This window comes from Taudactylus pleione, unplaced genomic scaffold (genome assembly GCF_031769625.1).
Source record: "Taudactylus pleione unplaced genomic scaffold, aTauple2 ptg002543l, whole genome shotgun sequence".
Taxonomy (NCBI): Eukaryota; Metazoa; Chordata; class Amphibia; order Anura; family Myobatrachidae; genus Taudactylus; species Taudactylus pleione.
The window spans coordinates 105,830-129,357 of NW_028286924.1; the positions used below are offsets into that span (position 1 = coordinate 105,830).

The 23,528-nt window shown below is 42.6% G+C and overlaps 1 protein-coding gene across 1 annotated transcript in view; it reads left to right on the top strand.

Annotated features, from left to right (window-relative positions):
• LOC148431267 (telomerase protein component 1-like) overlaps positions 1-23,528 on the top strand; it is a 28,957-nt gene that overhangs the window by 153 nt on the left and 5,276 nt on the right. The window contains exons 2-11 of the mRNA XM_088466137.1: positions 678-851; positions 2,053-2,237; positions 2,983-3,307; positions 15,454-15,572; positions 15,740-15,953; positions 16,658-16,766; positions 17,239-17,375; positions 20,557-20,760; positions 22,322-22,534; positions 22,659-22,859. Of these exons, the coding sequence (XP_088322263.1) occupies positions 678-851; positions 2,053-2,237; positions 2,983-3,307; positions 15,454-15,572; positions 15,740-15,953; positions 16,658-16,766; positions 17,239-17,375; positions 20,557-20,760; positions 22,322-22,534; positions 22,659-22,859 (1,881 nt within the window). The remainder of the gene's footprint in view (positions 1-677; positions 852-2,052; positions 2,238-2,982; positions 3,308-15,453; positions 15,573-15,739; positions 15,954-16,657; positions 16,767-17,238; positions 17,376-20,556; positions 20,761-22,321; positions 22,535-22,658; positions 22,860-23,528) is intronic.

Genomic DNA, 23,528 nt, shown 5'->3' on the forward strand with positions numbered 1-23,528 from the left:
ATTTCCAGCAGTTAGAGATCAATTAACATTGATGGTGTTTATTCACTTGCAACGAAGCTCATTTATTATAAATGTGGGTAGTTTTTGTCGTTGGACGATGCCACTGTAATTACTGAAGTGGTGCTAAAGCAGACCTCGAGACTGCAGTTTGGTAGCTGATGCATTGCATGTTAATGTACATGGAAACTAACTATTAGTGTACAGACTACCACTGTAACGCTCGATTGCTGTTACAGCCTAATAAAATAATGTTGTCTGGCATAAGTTATGATGTTTGACTGAAAAATAACAAAGATGCTGTATAACTTCTATTTTTATTTAATGTAAGTATTTAATCACACCACGGTACACTGGTTATATTGGCATGAATTCATACATTGCCTGGACAGTGTCACCAGCTTGGGCAAGTACAATATAACTGCATGTCCGTGCATATGATGTGAGATCTCAGCCTTGCTATATAGGCATACAGTATGCTAGGCTGAGGTGGTCAGGTTGCCAGCCCTCTGAGAGTTTTGTATACTGGAAAAATAAAAACTAGTAAGTCCAGTTACTGTTCTATTGCATCATTGTTCAGTAACAAGGCTAAGGGATACTTTTCCAGATAGTGTGCTTCTTTAGTCCAGCCTAACACAAAATTAATACATATTCTTTCTAATTTTTCTGTATGTTGTTAGCGCTCTGCTGCAGATGTGGCCCAGATGTGGAGTGAGATTAATAAATTGCCTCCAGTTGAAATGCCGTCTGATCCTGGTTCCCAGTCAGTGTCTACAGAATGGGTCACCATAAGAGTATTTGTCTCGTCTACATTTGACGATTTCCACTCAGAGAGGGAAATGCTGGTGAAAGAGGTGAGGATGTGGAGAACATTTAGCCCAGTCTTCAATTAATTATCCTCAATAATGGGGAACTCTACCTTTCAGATAATTCAGTTACCCAGGCTGATTTTCTTTCTTTTGCCGTGTGTACAAGAACAGATGAGCTTAACTCTGTGGATGGATACAGACAATTTCCACAGCAAATCAGTATCTCCAAGCAATAAAAAAAAGATGCAAATCTGCCTGGACAATAGAATTCTGCAAGGGCTCTATTCATAAAGCCCCTAGCTATTTATGTTATGTAGGGATTCAGGAAGACTTGTCTCGCTGCAAGATAAACGTTACCCTGCCACCCCAGCCAAGCTCCAATCCCAGAGGCATTAAGGCAGAGGTTCCCAAACAGTCCAGGTTTTAAGGATTTCCATGCTTGACCGGTGGTGACTTAATCAGTACGTCAGTCAATTTGATTTAACCACCTGTGCTCAACCATGGATATCTATAAAACCTGAACTGTTGGGGTGCCTTGAGGACCATGTTTGGGAACCTCTGCATTAAGGTAATGCAATTGGCTGCACATATTACTTTCCATTGCACATGCGCTGTAGAGTGACAGGCATGCGCATTAGTCTGTGGGCTTCCATGTGAATAAATGCATTCTGTTAGCACTACTTGGTTATGCTACCCTGTAAAATTCCTGCTCTTTACCTCATGAGCACAGAGAAGTGGGGAGACTAATTGATCGGGCTGCGGTGTGCTCGGCTGCAGTGGGAGAGTCTCCTCTGCCTGTGTGTGTGGGGGTTAAGCAATCACACTAAAAGAGCCCCCTCCTGGATTTGTGCTGGGCTGAGGTGCTCACAGCGCCCCCCTCCCCAGCACCGCTTAGCAACGCAGCAAATAGTTTTTTTTTCTAAGGGGTCGTGGCCACGCTTCCCGCGATTATGCCACGACCCCTTAATAGTACTGGAGCCCCGTGCCGGCTCACTATGGTCCTTCTTCCGCTAGACAAGTGGTTCTCAACTCCAGGCCTCGAGTACCACCAACAGGTCATGTTTAATCACACCCAGGTGAGTTATACTCCTTTTCCACCTAAGACCCGAGATTTGGAACACATTTGGACCTCTTTGCACTGCGGCGCCGATCCAGATTATTCCTTGTCACCTTGGGACGTTGTGAGATGATGCTAACAAATAATCCCAATGGATCTTTCTCTCTACTGTGATAATAATCATTGCAGGTGTTCCCAGAACTCAGAGAGTGGTGTGAGGCCCGCAGTATGTGTTTAGTTGAGTGTGACTTAAGATGGGGGATCCCTGAGGATACGCCTTCGGGCAAGATATTTGGCACCTGCCTGGGAGAACTAGATCTATGCCACCAGGACACATTTGGAATGCCCTTTATGGTGGTTCTTCTAGGTCAACGGTAAATATTTGTATTCTTCATCCATAAAGTTAAAACCTGCAACTAAAATGCAAGATGTTCTGTTTAGCTTTTTAGATTTTGGAATTATTTTCATCAATATTATTTTATTTGCCAGTTTGCTGGTAGCCCTTATCTTGAAGAACTTTTTACATACATGGCAAACCTGAAAACACAAATCTGAAAAAGTACATTTTGGAATGAAAGTGACCACTTAGCCAGGTGTAATACATAGAAATGACTGCTAAGATTACATTTTATACTAGTTTTACATGGACAGGGGGCTGGCTTCAGCATATAAAGTAACTAATGTTAATTAAATTGACTTATTTCCTTTTTTTATTTTTTACTTGAACTTTGCAGTTTATCTGTTTTATCCAGTAAAAACAGCAGACAAAGGACATTGGACAGAAGGGCATAGGCATATGGCGTACACAATGCCTATGGCAGAATCCACTGTAAACTCAATCCTGCTTAAGATGCCCATTACTGGAGATCTATCCAGTTACCAAATTGCCCAACTCCATTCGCTCTGTGATCAACCCCGATCTAGTGTGGTCAGTGGATAGTCAAGCAGTCATTTCCATCTAACCTAATCAAAAACAGAAGATCGTGATTGTTTGTTGTTTTTTTTGTGCAAGAGAGATGTAATTACATGTATAGGCATGGGGAACATGTTGTACAGCCAGTGACAGTATCTACAGAATTTTATTGAAGTCTGTGGATACATTTCTTTCCTGTCTCCTAGTGCTGGCTGGATACCAGATATAGCTGAGGTGCCTCAGGAAATTGTTGAAGTGTATAACTGGATCAATGGTATGTCTGTGACAGGAACAGAGATACTGCATGGTGCTTACAGAAACTGCAATCCTAATGCTGCCTTTTGCCTGCGAGATTCATCCTTTTTGGCCCAGCTGCCACTCCAAGATCTTCATCGATATCAAGACAAAGGTTGTAAAGCATTATTTATGCAGTCTCTCAAGGAGCAAGTGTGTCGCCGCTTTCCTGAAGAGCAAATGATACACTATGAATGCCAGGTACTTGGCACTGATTGCACTACTGGATTAGAGAAGGTAAGACAAAAAAAAAATCATAAAACTTTCATTTTACAGTCCCTTATTTTAGCCAGGACACCAGAAAGACACTTGCTACTTGTAAGGGATGTGGTCAGTACTTGTTGCCATTGGGCAGGAATATAAACTATCAAGGCACAATTGTTTAAAACTAAATGTAACTGAACATTTTTTTTTTAAATAAATACATAAAATAAAAACATCTGTACAATTGAAGCCATATAAATCCATTCATCTGCTCTTTGTAAGAAATCCAGAACCCCAAAATGTCAGCTTACTCCTATGTTGCTACGTGGGTTCTTTTCCCAATTGCGCACACAGTTATATTGCTTAAAACTCTACGTATATCTACTACATTTCTACCTGCAGCCGCACACGTGGAGGTGTTTCTTATAAGTTTCCTAAGGTGTAGATCTCACCCCATCAGAGTTATCTAGGTCTTTGTTTCCGATACTTCAAATTGTCCCGAATACGGTGACCCCTCCTATTGAGAGGACTCTGGGACTACATGCAGAGATTTGGTTATCTAGGTACCCTTTACAAATAAGTATTAGTAATTTTACCAGGAAATATGAGATAAATTTAAATGATAATGGGCCTGATTCAGACCCACTCGCGAGCGGCTGTCCGCTCGCAAGTGGGTCGATGTTATGGACTGAGCATGCGCACGACGGAGGGAGCTCCGTCGTGCGCATGCGCCAGACGCGACGAGCGAAGGAAAGTCCTTCGCTCGTTGTGTCCGATCAAAGGGGGCGTGCTGTCAATGTTGATTGACAGCACGCCCCCTTTGGTGGGCGTGCCAGGGGCGTGCCTCCCTGACGGGGGCGTTCCCACGGGAACGCCTCCCGTCAAAAGCCGGCCCACTGACATCACTAGTGATGTCAGTGGGAGTGATTTTGGCTCTGATAGAGCCAAAATCACTCCGGAGCTTGCGGTTGAAAACCTCAACCGCAGGCTCCGGCTCGCAAATTCGATGGTCGCGATGGTCTCGACCATCGCGACCATCACAATGCACGCTCGTATAGCCTGTGGGTGGTGACCCACAGCTATACGAGCGTCCAGGAGGACGCTCCATGAAAATGGAGCCCGGCCCTCATTCAGAGCGTGCGCTCTGCTCAGAGCGTACGGCTCTGAATGAGGGCCTATGTCCCTCTCATTGGAGACAGAAAGTGTGTTCTCCACAAGTGCATTCCGAGAGAACCCCTCAAATTGTTTAAGGAGAGACTGTTCTATGTTATGCAAATGGATGGTTGGAGTCATCTCTGCAAAAAAAAGAAATAGATTATGCTCCGTAAATCTTTGAAATTTGGGAAAGCTACATTATATTATCAGTAACCATAAAGGAACAGCAGAGGTGTATCTAGGGTTCTCAGAGCCCCTGGCAAAAGTAAGCGACTGGCACCCCGCCCCCATATTTGAGATACGGAAGGTGCGTCTGTCAAAAAAGAGACGTGGGTTTATGAAGAAGGGGCATGGCCCCACACACACACACACATTTATATATATATATATATATATATCACACATATACACACAAACCTATATACATATATATATATATATATATATATATATATATACATATAATATATATATATATATAAAACACAATCCCACATATATACACATTTATATACATTTTATATATACGTGTGTGTGTGTGTGTGTGTGTGTGTGTGTGTGTGTGTATGTATGTATGTGTATATATATAGATATATATATATATATATATATATATATATATATACACACACACATACCTTTCTTGCAAAATACATTTACATAGAATTATTATTACCTCAGCCATCACCATCCTGAAAGCCGGGCAGTGGTAGTTCTGGCCCCAAGTGTCCGTCACCGCCCTACAGCTATCAAACTCAAAAGAAACGGGAGCTCCTGGCCGCAAGGGCTGCTGGGAGCTGTAGTTTCTTTTGAATTGCTTCACTGTAGCGCAGTGCCTGACCCCGGCGCTGATAACAGTGGCTCCTGCCTGCTGTTGTGTGAGTCTCCGGGCAACGCACTGCCCAGGGGCGCACACTGACACCAGGTACAACACAGCTAGTATCTGTTTCTACCTCATGGCCACGGATGGCATCGCCGGGCGGCGCCCCTTCTTGGCTGGCGCCCCTGGCGAATGCCATCCTGGCCAATAGGTAGATACGCCCCTGAGAAACAGATCTGTAGGTGCCAGATTATTTGGTATGAAACCTGTATCTACAGTGCAGAAACCTCAGATTTATTTATGACCTCTTTGAAGTAAACCTAATATTTTCCTATACTGTTCTCTCAGGGCCCCACAGACACAATGTACTAATATACTATGGGAATATTAGTCACTATTAATTGTTACAGTTTGTGACACACTGACTATAGGGCCTGATTCAGACCCGCTCGCGAGCGCTGACCGCTCGCAAGCGGGTCGATGTTGGGCCAGTGCGCATGCGCACGACGGCCCCGGCACAAGTGATGTCAGTGGGAGTGCTTTTGGCTCTGATAGAGCCAAAAGCACTCCAGGGCTTGCGGCAGAAGAGACCCTACCACAAGGGTCTCGTCGCAAGCCCGATGGTCTTGACCATCGCGACCATCTTTTTGGCCGCTCGCTATAGCTGTGGGTGGTCACCCACAACTATGCGAGCGGCCAGGAGGCTGCTCTAAAATCAGGAAGGACGGCCCTGATTCAGAGCGAGCACTCTATCAGAGCGTCCGGCTCTGAATCAGGGCCATAGTGCATACAATCAGATGAACAGTTTTCCCTCATGTACATTTTATTCCATTATCTGTAACATTTGGTGTCGCAGATAATCTTAGTAAATGAAGAAACGTGCTGTGTTCCTATACTATACAAACTTGTCTTTGCTATGTTTATTTCCTTTTTCCCTCTCCCTTTGTTTTGCCATCCTTCCTTTTTGATAATTGCATTGTATGTGACAGTCAGGGCGGAATTCAATTGATTACGCAGTCCGGATCTCCCGTCTAAAGTGACAGGAGATCGCGGGCCGCCATTCAATTGCTGCAGTTCTTCGCCGTGATCGCGCCCATAGAGGTCAGGTTTAGCCGCGTAAAGCAGCTAAACCCGACCAAAGTGCTGGGCGCGATCGCGAAAAGTGATGTTTGGGCGCCCAAACATGTCACTTTTCGCACATTTCAGCTCTCATCCCCCAGGGGCTGCGAGCTGAAATGTAGCGCTTGGCAGCTGATCGCGCCCGACAGGAGCAAGAATAGAATAGCTCCGTCGGGCGCGATAGGGGATAAAAACAATTGAATTCCGCCCTCAGTGTCTCTTGTGAAACTGAGCAACTGTAATAAAAAAAAGAAAACATTTGTGTAAGAGATTCTGTAGTATTCAGCCCAGGGCCGGTGCACGGTTTCTGGGCGCCCTAGGCAAATATTAATCCAGCCATCTACATAAAACCTCACTATTACTTTTAACAAAACCTTGGGAACAACATTTGTGTGTGCACTCTTGACAGTAATATGCCACACATAAGTGCTCCAAATATACTGTATAACATGCCAGACATCAGTGTCCCAATACATAATTATGCCACACAAGTGCTTAATATGTAATTATGCCACGATTAGGTGTCCGCAATACAAAATCATACCAAACTCAGTGCCTGTAATACATAATCATACCGCACATCAGTGCCCGCAATACATAGTGATGCAGTAACTACAGTGTCCGCAATACATAGTGATGCAGTAACTACAGTGTCCGCAATACATAGTTATGCTGCATACAGTGCCACAATACATTCACACATTCGTATCCGCAATACATAATTAGGTCACACATCATTGTTTATTTCTTGCTAATGAGTTGGGGTCCTTCCAAAAAACATTTTCTCCAAAAAACCCTCCCCTGCTCCATTTTCAGTGACAGTTAATCTGCCTGCTACAGTATGTGTGTGTGTATGTGTGTGTATGTATATATATATATATATATATATAATATAAAATATATATATATATATATATATATATATATATAAAAAAATTTATTTTTTTTTACTGTTCTGCAGCATACACCAGCAGACTCCTCTGCTATAATTGCACTGACTACACACTCAGAGCTTCCTGACTTACCAGCGCTGGTCAGACAAGTTGGATATTGAATAATTTTTCTTAATATAGTTCTCAGTTCAGCCCCAGTAGCCCTGCTCCTCGTCTTCTGCAAAGGAAGGAGAGTGCAGAGCAGGATAGGCCAGGGGGCGGGCGCCCACACACGTATACAGCACATGTCAGTGCTGGTTCCGCCACTGACAGCCGCAGCGAATGCGGCTGGAAGATCTCACACTGGCAGTGCCAGTTACATCAGGTCATGTGTGGGGTGAGGTGACAGTGCTGCTGTGGATGATTAGACCCGTAGCCGCCGCTCGCACAATGTAGAAGAAAGATGTTTCTTTGAGGCAACCTTTATTTTTTTAGTTTAATGAACCCAGCGGCGCCCTCTAGTGGCTGGTGCCCCTAGGCAGCTGCCTAATGGTGGCATCGGCCCTGATTCAGCCCATAGCGTTCCAGTTTTCCTTTTAGAACAGATAACTAGTTTGTCCAAGAATATTCTGAGATCTGGTGCATTATTCAGTCCGCATTCATTAATGCAGTCCTTAATATTGCCTTAGTTTTGTTAGTGGGTATAATCCTTCAAGTCCATGCTCTAAGGGCCTATTCATTATCAGTTTGGATCCCTCTGCACAACCACCTTCCCATGGTGTTGATTCCCGAAGGCAAACTCCAAATTTTTCAGTTTTTGGAGTTTGCTGAATACTAGGTGGTCCCCAATAATGATTAGATTTTTTTTACCCTTTCCAGCACTATGACAAAAAAAAATCTTTATATATACTTGTAATGCTGCAAATAAAATAAAAAAGCAACAATAGTGCATTACCCTAAAACATAACAATTTGCATCATTATGCATAACAAGTAATGAAAATTGAGAATAATGTTCTGCCAATAAGAATTCTCAATCCTAGTAGCCACACTGGAGGGATTAGTAAGGATTCAGTACTCTTACTTTAAAAAAAGCCTTGTTGCTTTTCTATATATTGATGATGATTATCCTCTCCAAAGATTGGTTCCATGCTCAAAGTTGTGAGGTCATGAAACAAAACAATTTAAAAAAATCTAGTGAAACTTTAAAAAAATAAAAAAATAATGTTCTTACTACAGTATATGAATTTAATATATTGCACTTACATAAATGTAAAAACAGCATGTCTCAAATAAAACCCCTCCAAAAATATGAAGAGATCAAGGTGTTAACTTGGCCTCCAAATTCCCCAGGCCACAATCCAATTGAGTATCTGTGGGATGTGCTGGAAAATCAAGTTTGAGTAATGGAGGCACAACCTCGCAACTTACAGGACCCAAAGGATCTGCTGCTAATGTTATGGTGCCAGATACAACAGGACACCTTCAGAGATCTTGTTCAGTCCATGCCTCGACTGATCAAAGCAGTTTTGGTGGCATGAGAGGGACTTACACAATATTAGGTGGTTTTAATGCTATGGCTGATCGGTGTATATATATTTATAATATATAGACACGAGGAGAGAGAACAGGATTAAGGAAACACAATGAAGCCCCCATAGATATACATACACATTAAGTAAATGTAAAAAAAATATATATTTATACACATTTAATATGTGGAGAATTGGTTAGTGATCTGTGCTCTTCACCTAATAGTGCATTTATCAGGTCATTAGATATTAGTACTAAGGTAGTTTTTTTTTTGTTGAGGGGTCATGGTGATAGCTACTCAATGTGTAAATGGTGTCACAATGTGTAACAAAAAAAACTAACTATAAATATTTTGAGAAGAACAGAGTAAAGCCGGGTACACACTAGACGATATGTTGTATGATCCGGCAGATCAGACGACCTATCATCCACATCGGCCAGTGTCTACCCGCAATGTCGTTGACAATGCACTCTCCCGTGCGTTGTCAGCGACATTGTCCTTCGGACCTGCATGCTGGTCCGACCGGCGATATAGTCAGCGGTGGCCATGCTGCCGAATGCAGCATGGCCCCCATCGTCGCTCCTGGCATTGGCAAGTGTATGCAATTGCCGATGCCGGGTCCCGTCGCGAACCAGATCGTGCTGGGTACACATCGTTTAGCGTGTACCCAGCATTAGTTCAGTACTGCCAGATGATTACAGCAGAGTCCACTTAAATCTTATACAATAGTCTCTTTATTATTATAATAATAATAATTAATAATAATATGGCTTCTGCAGCAGCATTCAGGGATAACTAGTGTACAAAAATTAGAATATACCACTGATTCAGCTCCCCTGACTGCTTCTCAACCAATTCACAGCACACTCTATACCATTTAAGAACAAGTGTAAAGGAGGGTGTAGGGAGGTGTGAGGGTATTGAGGCAAGGAAAGGGAAGGGGTGGTGGTGCCAAGTGGAGTCTTTGCCCCGGGTGACAGAAAGCATAGCTTCACCACTGTCACAATTCCATTGCTGGAGAAATCAATGGCAGGGGCGGAAATACTGACAGTGCAGATGGTGCGTAGGACCGGGGTCCAGTAAGGGACCTAACTGTCCCCCGCCACTGATTGGATCATCATCAGTTGATGATCTGCAGCGCTGGTAGCGGTGAGACTGAATGCTATCGGTGTCTGCTACCCATCCAGGATTGCCTTGGACAGTACAGGCTGGCTGGGCTGCTGCTACGCATGTGCTGCCTGCTGGGGACTCGAGGAGCCTGGCAATCTTGTGAGTGCCGCAGGCGGGAATAGTGGGCATCTTTGTCTTCTGACCAGTCTATCCACCGCCGCCTCTCAGACTACAGGTCACCCTCTGCCTCTTCCCATCACCCTTAGCCTGACACACTCTGTTCTTCACCCTCTGCCTCTCCCTAACACCCTCTGCCTTCCCCCGTTACTCTCTGCCCATTACCCTCTGCCAGCAGACATACAATATCTGTGAAGCCCCCAAGCAGTGCTGTTGACACTAGATACCGGTGAGTTTTTAAAGGAGGCACAGATTGTTTGTTATTATTTGATTAAAAGGGGCACAGACTGCACAGCCCCCCCCCCCAAAAAAAAGGTTTCGATGCCAAGGCAATTTAAATTAATTTAGGGTATGTTGGGGTTGCTGGATTAAATAAAATAAAATTTTTCGAATTGTCTTTAGTAGTTAAGAAAATGGATACCCTGAAGTAATAGGGAACTTAGCCATGACGTCTGCATATGGGAATCTACCGGAACATCCTAGAAGGTGTGACACGTAAATATTCTCGGTGTTCACTCCACAACCGTTCTGGAATATTCCCCCTCCACCCAACCAGCAGTCAGCTGACAGTTGTCTATTGTGTTTTTCTTGTTTCTCGTCTGGCTCTAATTTTTTAGATACACAATCTCATATTCGGAATTGGCACCACAAAGTTACCCCAAAATCGTTATATGATTGCCAATAAAATGTGTGTTGATCAGTGTTACTATTAGACACTGGGATGCTCTCTTTTGTTGGTGGTCATGTGGTGCACTACCATGTGGCATATTATGAACTCAGATTGGGGCCTACAAAGGAGGGGGTCAAACATATTTTTGCACCTGGGACCACCACTCGCAAGTTAAGCCACTGACCAATGGTGGTGTGCTTTACTCTGCCTACATTGACAATTGTGTATGATGATCTGAGGCTTGTGTATGATTGCTCAGCCATGGAAATTAAATCCATGACTCTCCCTCCAAACAGTTATCAGTAAAGTGTGTTGCAGCCAAGGACAGATGATTGTCACATGCTACATGCCTTGCAATCTGCAGTTACGGTCTGCGACCTTGTGTGGGCTAAATCATGAGCTGTTGCTACTTCTAGATGTTTACACTTCACAATAATAGCACTTATGCCTAGCAGGGCAGAAACCTTATAGTCTGACTTGAGGGAATGTGGCATCTTATGAAATTGCCACAGTGCTGTAACAGGGCTCAACTGCACCCTGAGCTTGTCCTTCCCCCTCAGTGCATGATGTCATGACGTTGCGCAGAGGGGCTGAGCCATCAGCATTGACTGCAGCGTCCTGAGGAAAAGCTTTATTACTAATTTGATCATCTGCAAAGTGTCCCCACATCTGAACGGGATCTCTGTCCCAGAGGCCTCTCACTTGGAAGTGCACTGGACTCAACGTATAGCGGCCCCACTTTAATGGACCCCCCTCACTTGCACATGGGCCCACACCGCACACCCTACACTAATACTATTTAATACTTACCTCTCTGGAGTTCCATGTCAACTACAGAGGCACTACACAAAAAGCCTGAAAATGGTCGCTACGGCCATTTTCCCGGCGTTCTGCACATCCGCAGTAGAAAATCACAGTAAAAATGGCTGCTGCAGCATTTTCTCGGTGACCTGTGCATGCACAGTAGACTCCGGGCACAGACTAGTGCCCGGAGTCTACTGAGGCTGTCAGTGCACGGTGGCCGACAGGGAGAGAGGAGGGGCCCCGGACGGGGAGTGAACACGAGCCCTCTCTTCTCTTAAACGCCCCTGCCTGTGGTCAACAAGTTGATAGTAATACAGCTCAGTTTCTGTAATTAACTTTGTCAATGTGTTACCCACCATCAGAAAAATAATCGGCCATCAAGTATCTCAGCCGCTATATGTCAGCAGCATCTCCCATCACCAGCAGGCTACAATTACAAAAACTTTTAAACTATAAGAGAAACCATGGACCCAGATATATTATATCACACTGCTATATCATACTGCTATACAGTATATATTATACTTCCTCAGAAGGGACTAATTTGACCGCTTCTAACCTTACAGGGTTCTAAGGACTGCCAGCAGCAAATTGCCCACAACCTTTTGAGTGGATAACCTTGCCATTGGGTGTTGTCTGCAAGAAAACCTTGAACAGACCATTTTTAATGGAGGATTCTTATCTTTTGCGACTGCTTCCAACTATTACCACTATAGTTTTCATTCTGCTCTAGAAACCCCTTTCACTTTTTAAGCAGCCTCCAAGAACACTGGGTAAAGGACTTGGATATCATAGAACATGACTGCTTCTGCCAGCTGACCACCCTGTCTCCTCATTACTCACCTAGCAGTTGTAACTATCGGGGTTCCAAAGTCAAATTGTCCTATAAAAATTATATTAGAATGAATAACTATATGGTTAAATCCACTTGTTTCTGACTTATACAATTTGCCTGGGTTTATTTTGGATTCAACCGTCTATTGCAATTATTCCCAACCTCAAGGCACACTAAAAGTCCTGGTTTTAGTGATATCCATGCTTAAGCATAGATGGTTAAATCAAAATAAGTGAGGTACTAATTAGGTCACCTGTGCTCAAGTATGGCTAGCCTTAATACCTGGACTGTTAGTGTGCCTTGAGAACCGTGGTTGGGAATCCCTGCTCTATTGTCTTAAAAGCTCACATTGAATCAGTGTATGCATCATTTAACATAATCTACACCTAATAAGTATCTAACATACTGCCTTAATCTACTGTTACTCTAGGCTACTCTGCTAATCCAGTGTACCAGACTGTCTTAATCCACCGGAATCCAATTTATTGTGCTGATCCACAGTTCTCCATTCTATCTCTTCCCAATAAGATATCTCTGTACATAACCCCACTTCAGTCTCAACTGATCCATCATCACCAAAGCCAAAGTGGCATCCATCTGAATATGGCCTAACTAAACTATAAAAGAGGGCTACAGTTTGAAAAATAGTCACCCACACCTAATCAATCTCATTCCTACATGGCATTCTCCCCAAAGCAATAGTGATAGTACAGTCAGGGGCGCAGGGAGGGCGGTTCCACCAGAGCACATAGGGTGCCACGCTGGTTGAAGTCGGACTCCGGTAGCAGCTGTCAAACAGCTGACAGTCTGCTGGGTCCATTTTCTACAGTGTTCTTTAGCCTGCTGGGTGGCGTGTTCGTGCGTGTGACGTCATCACATCACACGCACTTGTGTATGATGTCAGTGTCACACCCACTGAGAGAGGAGTTAGGTCACACCCAGGAATTAAAAAAGAAAAGAAAAGAGGTGCGTACTGGGTGTACAGTATATGCGCGTTTTCAACGAAGTATAACAAGAAAAAACATCACACCCTTACCTTAAATATCACCTTACCATAGATGTAAGGTTGTGATGGTTTTTCTTGTTATACTTCCTTGCAAACGGGCTAATAAAAGCCTGAAACGTCAGACTATTGGACTGGCTGTTTGAATATATTTATTTGTGGATATTAGACCAGTAGAGTGCCGTTTTTTCTGTATACTCTGTTATTTCTTCTGACGAGCACCCTGGCAATTTATTTATGGAGAAAATAGGAGTGCCGATCTATTTGGACTAAAATATATATATATATACACACACACAGTCAGGCCCATAAATATTGGGACATTTACAGAATTTTCAGATTTTGGCCTCTATTCACCACCACAATGGCTTTGAAATGAAACAAACAAGATGTGCTTTAACTGCAGACTTTCAGATTTAATTTGAGGGTAATTACATCCAAATCGGGTGAACGGTGTAGGAATTACAACTGTTTCAATATGTGCCTCCCACTTTTTAAGGGGCCAAAAGTAATGGGACTATCAACTCAAAAGCTATTTCATGGACAGGTGTGGGCTATTCCCTTGTTATTTCATTATCAATTAAGCAGGTAAAAGGTCTAGAGTTGATTCTAGGTGTGACATTTGCATTTGGAATCAGTTGCTGTTGACTCTCAATATGAGATCCAAAGAGCTGTCACTATCAGTGAAGCAAGCCATCATTAGGCTGAAAAATGAAAACAAAGCCATCAGAGAGATTGCAAAAACATTAGGTGTGGCCAAATCAACTGTTTGGAACATTCTTAAAAAGAAAGAATGCATCGGAGAGCTCAGCAACACCAAAAGACCTGGAAGACCACAGAAAACAACTGTGGTGGATGACAAAAGAATTATTTCCCTGGTGAAGAAAAACCCCTTCACAACAGTTGGCCAAATCAAGAACACTCTCCAGGAGGTACAGTAGATGTATATGTGTCAAAGTCAACAATCAAGAGAAGACTTCACAAGAGTGAATATAGAGGGTTCACCACAAGATGCAAACCATTGGTGAGCCACAAAAACAGGAAGACCAGATTAGAGTTTGCCAAACAACATCTAAAAAAGCCATTACAGTTCTGGAACAACATCCTATGGACAGATGAGACAAAGATCAACTTGTACCAGAGTGATGGGAAGAGAAGAGTACGGAGAAGGAAAGGAACTGCTCATGATCCAAAACATACCACCTCATCAGTGAAGCATGGTGGTGGTAGTGTCATGGCGTGGGCATGTAAAGCTGCCAATGGAACTGGTTCCCTTGTATATGTTGATGATGTGACTGCTGACAAAAGCAGCAGAATGAATTCTGAAGTGTTTCGGGCAATATTATATGCTCATATTCAGTCAAATGCTTCAGAACTCATTGGACAGTGCCTCACAGTGCAGATGGACAATGACCCGAAGCATACTGCAAAAGCAACCAAAGAGTTTTTTAAGGCTAAAAAGTGGAATATTATGCAATGGCCAAGTCAATCCCCTGACCTGAATCCGATTGAGCATGCATTTCACTTGATGAAGACAAAACTGAAGGGAAAATGCCCCAAGAACAAGCAGGAACTGAAGACATTTGCAGTAGAGGCCTGGCAGAGCATCACCAGGGATGAAACCCAGCGTCTGGTGATGTCTATGCGTTCCAGACTTCAGGCTGTAATTGCCTGCAAAGGATTTGCAACAAAGTATTAAAAAGTGAAAGTTAGATTTAGGATTGTTTAGTTTGTCCCATTACTTTTGGCCCCTTAAAAAGTTGGAGGCACGTATAGAAACCGTTGTAATTCCTACTCCGTTCACCTGATTTGGATGTAATTACCCTCAAATTAAATCTGAAAGTCTGCAGTTAAATCACATCTTGTTCTTGTTTGTTTCATTTCAAAGCCATTGTAGTGGTGAATAGAGGACAAAATATGAAAATTCTGTCAATGTCCCAATATTTGTGGACCTGACTGTATATATGTATGTATGTATGTATGTATGTGTGTGTATATATATATATGTATATATATATATATATATATATATATATATATATATATATTAGTATTTATTTTTATTTCGTTTTTATTTTAAGGTAAAACTGGGTTTTTGTGGAGAATTTTCTTTGCGGATTCTGCAGTTCCTAAAGACGAGAATTCTGGAGACGTTCCCACGGCATTCTGAGGTTGTGACACAAGGAGACAAATTTTCCTGGTAAAGTAAATGATCCTGCATATACTGGTGACTGCCAAGGATTATAGTGAATCACTAAATTACTAGATAGATGTCCCGTCTGAGTGCTATTGCCCTAAGTATCTGACCCTGGAACTGATAGAGGGAAGCCCACTACAGTATGTGTGATTTTATGTGTTTCTATGCAGGGAACAGTCAGAATTGGCTCAACATCAACTCTTCCTTCACCAAAAGAAGCAGCTGTTCCTGGGCCGTGATCTGGAGGTACAGAGGATCCTGGACTTCCTACAAATGAAAACTAGTGAATCAGGCAAACAGATGAGTCCTCTTTTCCAGGTTATATCAGAGCCTGGCTTGGGCAAATCCTCTCTTTTAACTGCCTGCGTAACCGCAGCACTCCAGGTGAGAGTCTGGTATATTATGTGCCTATAAGAGTATGGGCACTGGGCCTGATTCAGAGCCGGACGCTATTTGCGCTCGTTCGTTCAGAAAAAGGGGCCGGCTATTTAAATTGAGCGCTCGCTCTTTGCGGTCTGTGGACGCCTCTATGTCTGAGCGAGCGAACGAAACATTCGCTCGCTATTTTGTAAAGACGGCACCTGGCCGCTCGCATCCTACGTCATCTCCGCTATTTATTTGATTAATCGAGTACATCGAAAGGCGTATGAACTGCTCGCAGTGCTTGTGGTAGGATTTTCCTACCGCAATCATGCGAACAGTTCAGGCTAAGAAACAACCAGTGACGTGGTCGATGACGCTACTTTGCTAATTATGCACCCCCTTAAAACGCCCGTTTTGACCGTTTGGCACGCCTGCGTTCGGATCACCACTCCCCGTTTTCAAGCACCTTCCCCTGTTACCACCCACAAACGCCTCATCCTGTCACTCAAATTAGCAGGCACTCGCTATTTTGCGAGCGCTCGATTTACGACCGCAATGACTGGTTGGCGCATGCGCATTACGACCCATACGGATGCGCAGTTGTGCGAACATCGCTCGGAGCGAACGAGCGGCCGCTTACGAGCAGCTCTGAATCAGGCCCACAGTTTGGCTGAAAGCTACTTAGGCTACCACATGCAGTCATTTGCTATTTGTTGTACCCACAGCTTCCTGACTGCAACGTGTTTTACCATTTTGTTGGCTGCTGTCCTTCATCTGTTCAACTTTCCAACATAGTGATGCGTCTATGCTGCCACTTCATGCCAGCTGGGCCAGGTACAGTTTATCCATGTCTGCCGGTCTGCATTTATTCTGATTATGAAACTCCCACAAGATATAAAGGAAAATGTGGCAATTATACAATCAAAGATCAGAACTTATTATTTATGTTATATTGTATTGATCTGTATATTTGCATGTATTAATATCACTGAGAGAGGTGGTATATTCATATCTCTGCATAGGTTTCCTAATATTACATTCTTAGTTGTCAGTAATACAGTGACCCTAGTATACAGATTGCCCTGAGTAGGCAGTAGTATATACAAGAAGTAACTCTAAGCTATTGATGTACCTAATTTTACTCAGCAACAAGAGATTAAAAAAATCTATTTTGTTGAATTGTGTTTTTTGTCCATTATCTTTTCCTTTGGGGATTGAGAGAGGGCGTTCTGTGTAACTTGTAGACAGCAGAAAAACCCATTAAACTGTGTAATGTCTGTCACCCACTCCCTGTTGCGGTTTGCAGATCGTGAGGATGTTCTCCTGAAGCTGGGAAACTGTTGGAGAAATGAAGAAATTAAAGATATCCTGCAGCGGGTTCTGCAAAACACTGCAAGCCTTGTTGATCGTCCTGCTTTTATATTTATTGATGCTGTAAACCAGGTGAGATAAATGTATGAAGGCTGTGCTGTTTCCTTATACTCCACACCTTTACACCACCACTCTCCTTGATTGAGAGGTATATTACTGTTAATTTAGAAGGCAGTATTTGCAGTGAACCTTTGTAGTGCATATTGATAACTGCACCGGAATCGGTATGTAATGCCGGCTATCGGGATGCCTCCTGTCACAATACGGACAGCAGCATCCCGATGGTTGGTATCAAGTATACTTACCCTGTCCCCTTCCCCACCTAACCCTCCCTTCTTGTAGCCTAACCCTCCCCGTTAGTTCCTGAATCTAAGTCCCCCTCCTTCGTGCCTAAACCTAACCCTCCCACCTAGGGGTGCCTAACCCCCCCCCCCAAAAAAAAAAAACAACTAACGCTAACCCCGCTAACTGCCCTAAACATAAACCCCGCGGCCACCAGGACGGACGCCCCGGAGTTACCTCGTTCGGGCACGCGTCCTCCTGGATTCCGGCGTCGGGATTAAGATAGGCATTGATATTTTGACGCCTATCTTAACTCCATTGTCAGGATTTCAGCGTCGGCATAGAGACCGGCAGCCTCGCGCCCTCCAGTCTCTTGACTACATCCCAACTGCACCATGTAAACTGGCTGTATGTTACAATGGCATGACATTGTTTATAAGCATGGGTGGAAGAATTATAGTAAAAAAAAAAAAAAGAGAAAGGAAAGAATACAGACTGTGGGCCGTATTCAATTTGAGGCGAAAAGTCCGTTTCCGTGATACTTTTTCGCCGATGTCATTTTCGCCTCTTTTGAGTTTCCTCCGTATTCAATTTGGAAGACTTTTCGCCTAGGTGGAAAGTCAATGCAATGTAATATGTGAAAAAGTTTCGCCTATGAATAGCAGGCGGAAAAAAGTGCAGAATTACGGTTTTGGGGTACAACATTGCGGGAACCCATGTGCAGCCTTTAGACAGTCCCCTAAAGGTAAACTGCGTCAAATAAAGTTTAAAAATAGTCAGGAAAAGACTCTTTACTGTGATGTAAAAAAAAAATATTTTTTATTATTGTTTGTTAATGTTTTTTCTTGAAAACAAATAAAAACTATTGAATTAAAAAAAAAAAAAAAAAATAGTAAGGACACCCCAAAAAATTATGTTTAAGTTTGGGGGTAAAAAAAAAAAAAAAAAAAAGTGGAACAAAGTGCCACACTATTTAAATTAATTCAGGTCGGGTCCCCATGTATGCAGCAGGAGTTTTCTTCATTGCGGGGACAAGCGGCAGGTGCAATTTTTCAATTTCTTAAAATAACTTTAGGGACTTAAAAAAAATGCTTACCCCCATTTTCATGTACCCAAATTTGATGGGACCACTTTTAAAGACGAAAAAAAAACCTAAGTGCTCTTCTGCACCACTTCTTCAATGTCGGGAAAAATAACCACCTGCCGCATCTATTTAAAAAGCCGACTTTCTTCTGCAGGCAAAAACGGGGGTATCCATAGTGATCCCCGAGGACTGGACATCTTTAGGGGGGGTCCTACAATTATTTCCCGAAAATTCATGTATTTTTTCGCCGATCCAAGTTGCGCCTGTTCCCGATTTCGCCTACTTTGGAATTGAATACGGGGAATAGCGGGCACGCGCACGATACTTTTCCGTCTGGAAAACAGGCGAAGGAGGCGAAAAGTCCAAATGCAGAAATGTATACAGAAAGAAAAGTGACTCGTGTACTAATTGACTATATAACAGGACCATGCAAAAAGCATGCTACTTCTAGTCTGACATTGCTAGCATGAGTGGGAGATTTGCATCAGACAGATGCAGAATAGGGGTTTATTTACTAAAGTACAGGTTTATAGAAGTGGAGGTGTTGCCCATAGCAACCAATCAGATTATAGCTATTATCTTCTAGAACAGGATTTGGCAATAAGCGGCCATCCAGCTGTTGTTGAACTACAAATCACAGCATGCATTGCAACATTTTTAGCACGGCCAAATAGCAAAACTGGCACTGCATTCTGGGATGTGTAGTTTTACAACATCTGGGGGGCCGCTTATAGCCCACCCCTATTCTAGAAGGTGCTAGATAAATAAGTACAATCTGATTGGTTGCTATGGGCAACATCTCCACTTCTATAAATCCTCACTTTAGTAAACATGCCCCTAGTGTGTACAAGTGAAGGAGGGACCTCTATGGAGCACAACAGATGTATATAAGTGGCACATTTGTGCATGCTTTCTCTGTGCTCATGTACCTACTCCAGCACCTATTTATTTATTTTTCCCATTTTTTATCATCAATATCCATACAGCAAATCAGCACATCATCCCCTCATCTCCTTTATGTATTATGTCAGCCGCACATGGACTAATCTGACCACACAGCCCTGAGCCATGTAACAGAGTCAATGTCCACACACTAAAGGAAGTCACTTCTTGTGATGGGGTCTGTTAATGTTGTAAAATACCCACATGCCCATGCCTATAGGAACTGTCTGCAATCATTTCCTAATGATCTTATACATTTCTACAGGACCCTTATTGGGCATTATAGATGTTTATCAGTAATGTGCGGTCAGACAAGGCAGAGCCTTTCCTGTCATACTTACGTAAAAATTATAAGAAAAATGTATAGAAAATATTATAAATCATCTTTGTATTATTTTAATCATTTTTATAGTCAAAACTCTGGAGTAAAAAGTGTGTGGCAGGTGAGGCACTGCCTCCCCTATCTACCTTTTCCGCACATACCTGATCAAAACACACCAAATTTCCAGCACTATATACTGCTGCACCTTTGTATAATGCCCACATGAACCTTTGGGTTTATATATATATATATATATATATATATATATATATGTAAACCTGTCTCTGATACTAGCCAGTGCCTCCCCAGCCATTTACCTCACCACACGTCACTGATGTTTATGGGCCATGCACACTGCAATATTGAGCTGGCATTGCATATAGTGGAAGGAGCTGCAGAAATGGCTTGCTGTTTAGAGAAGCAGTGTAGATGTACAAGACCATTTTAAGATGACACTTGACAAACAATGGATTCAGAAAGTACACTCTGTACAAGAAAAATATTCAGTGCTATGAGAACTTCTAGAAATGTGTGTTTGTGTGTAAGTCCCTATTTATGAATACTAGCACAGCTGTGTACCAATTTCTCAAATTTCCATATTTAGCAATATTTTCTTTTTACAGCTCTCTATCCCATCTGATGCCTCTGATCTTCTGTCTTGGCTGAGCACCCAAGAATTTCTTCCTCTGCCTTATAAATGTGTCATCAGCTGTACCCCAACCTCTGCACTCCAAAATGGGCCTTCACCTTATTGTTTAGATCTGGATAATCTTTCCCGAGAGACCGCACAAAGTCTGGCAGTCTTATACCTGTCTCGCTATAGCAAGGTGACAGCAGGACTGTAATGTATAGAGATCATAAAACATGGAATCAAACCATTCAGTACAGAACTTACAAAAAGCAGCATTGAGAAAAAAACACCTGAGTAATAGATGCTTTCTGGGGATAGGACAGCAAGTGAAAGGGCCTCAGTTAGGATAGAGTAGTGGTATAGGAAAGTGTAGAATGAAGGTAGCTGGTTTATTTATAGAAATATGTACAGAAATGTAGGGAGGAGCAATGGGATGTAAGGCTTTGTATGCAAGTAGAAGCACTCTATACTATAGGCTTACAGGATGCCAATAGAGAGTTCTGAGAAGAGCAAGGGGTAGTAGCTGCAGGAGATAGATCATTAGATTATTATTGCAGCAACATTTTCAAGGGATTGCAGCTCTAATCTGCTGCGTCACACACAAAGGTGCACCATCGAGCAAACATCAACCGCACTATCGGACTTCTGAGCAACCTGAACCTGCATGGCTCTCAATGCATTCTGTTCTGCATCCGCCTGCGGTGACCACTGAGATGCATGCGCATAAGTAAAACTATTTTACTTGCATCAGGTCCTCATTGACCAAACTACAGTACAGTAAAGTGACAGTAACTTAATTGGTTATTAGCAATAGATAGATAGTGATGTGTACATCCAACAGAATGATGTGTATATTTGGGGTTGGTGTTAATGACAGTCCATGATCCATTCATATAAATAAGAGAGGTGTTTTTTAGGTAAGATTTTATTGTATACCAAAAAAATACAAGCCATGTCCACTTACATACAGTACAGTTAGAATAAGCAGGTATACTGTATATAGCAGTGGTAGGAAAGGCAGTATACTTTACACTCAAATTGCGCAAATTCCACCTCCGTTACCATAGATTTAGTGTTAGTTCAATTTAATCCAAACAACAATTCTTATTATTATTATTATTATTGTTTATTTATATGGCGCCACAAGTGTTCGGCAGTGCCTTACAAGGTACTTAACCAAAAAGTAACTTACAGTAAAATACAATACAATGAAGGACAAGGACATGGATAATATACATTGATACATAGGTGGCCATAACACCCAATTAAGCAACAAATCATATGCACCAAGTGTTAGGTGTCCTAGTAGATGAATATAAAGTAAGGAGAAGCACAAGAGGGTAGAGGGCCCTGCACGCAAGAGCTTACATTCTCAAAGGGAGGGGCAGACAGACGGGCATGATACAGATGGGAAAGATAGGGAGAAGGGAACATGTAGTAGCAAGTTAGGATGAGAGCTGGAAAGCGTTGATGAAGTAGTGGGTCTTGAGAGCCCGTTTGAAGGATTGTAGAGAGGTGGAGAGTCTGATGGAGAGGGAGAGCGTTCCAAAGGTGGGGAGCAGCACGGGCAAAGTCTTGGAGGCGGGAGTGGGAGGAAGTAATCAGTGGCATGAGAGGCAGTCTGCATTTACAATTGGACCCTTCTTTGTTTTAAATGCATATTAAGTGTTTTGTTGGATATCTTGATGACTACTAGATATCACTAATACTAATGTGAACTTACTGTCTATTTGCTATCCTTCCCCTGTTTCATGTAGACACTGAGTTCTGAGCAGCTTCACCAGCTTCTGCAGAAGTCTTCCTCCTCCAACCCTCTGTGGTTGTCTCTTGTCTGCGAGGAGCTGCGTGTCTTTGGTGTGTTTGAGATGCTCACCAAGAAGATTATGGGGATTCCTGATACACTGCAAGGGCTGCTGGAAAGTATTATTCAGAGACTGGTACAGGAAGATCAGAGTTGTCGAGTTAAAAAGGTAAAGGACTGACTTTTTGTGAATGTTTTCTCCGACAAGGCAACAACGAGTACCGCCATAGAGTAATCTTACAGCAATGTCATTGGCATTATTTGTGTTCTTTTTTTTCTTTTTTTTTAAATAGCTACTTTGCCTGGTGAAATGCTGTCAGGAGGGTGTAGCTGAGAGAGACTTACAGGGAGCAATGTCTTCTCTAGAAGGTGGGGTAGAAATACCTACCATGTATTGGGCCGCACTCCGCAGAACATTAAGATGTCTTCTTCGAACAAGCCGGGACAATCGAGGGAGAGACACTCTTAGCTTCTTTCATGGCAGTGTTGCAAAGGTAATATTGGCTAAGTAAGGATTATATATACTTAAAGGCATATTCAATTAGGTGCAAGTTTATAAAAAATCTTGCACCTGCTGGGTTTTTCTCACAGGTGCAAGATTTTTGGTATTCAATTGAGTGCAGGGTTTTGATTTTTTTTTTTTTTTTTAAGCGCCTCCAGAGCAGGTCTAAAGTTGTTGTTTTTTTTTAAACCAATTAAGACCACAGTTGTTAGACAGACGGGGACAAAAGGTCAACAGGGTCAAAATGTCAACAAAAAAATAGTCAACACTATTTTTATTTATTTTTTAGGGATAAGGTTATGCACTTACCAGACAGTTAGGGTTAGGTACTTACCCTGACAGTTAGTATTAGGCATCAGGAGGGGTAGGTTAGTATTAGGCACTAGAAGGGACGGTTAGGGTTAGGCATCGGAAGGAGGGTTATGGTTAGGCACCAATGGGATGGTTAAGGTGAAGATTAGGGCTAGAAAACAAACAAACAAAACAACAAAAAGCAATGTTGACCATTTTTGTGTCGACATTTTGACACTGTTGACCTTTTGAACATGACAACCTTTTTTGTGTCTACCTTTTGTCACTGTCAACCATTTGTCCCTGTAGACCTAAGCGTCTTATTGTGCAACTTTTTACCTTCAAATACTTCTTATTCGCAAAGTGATGC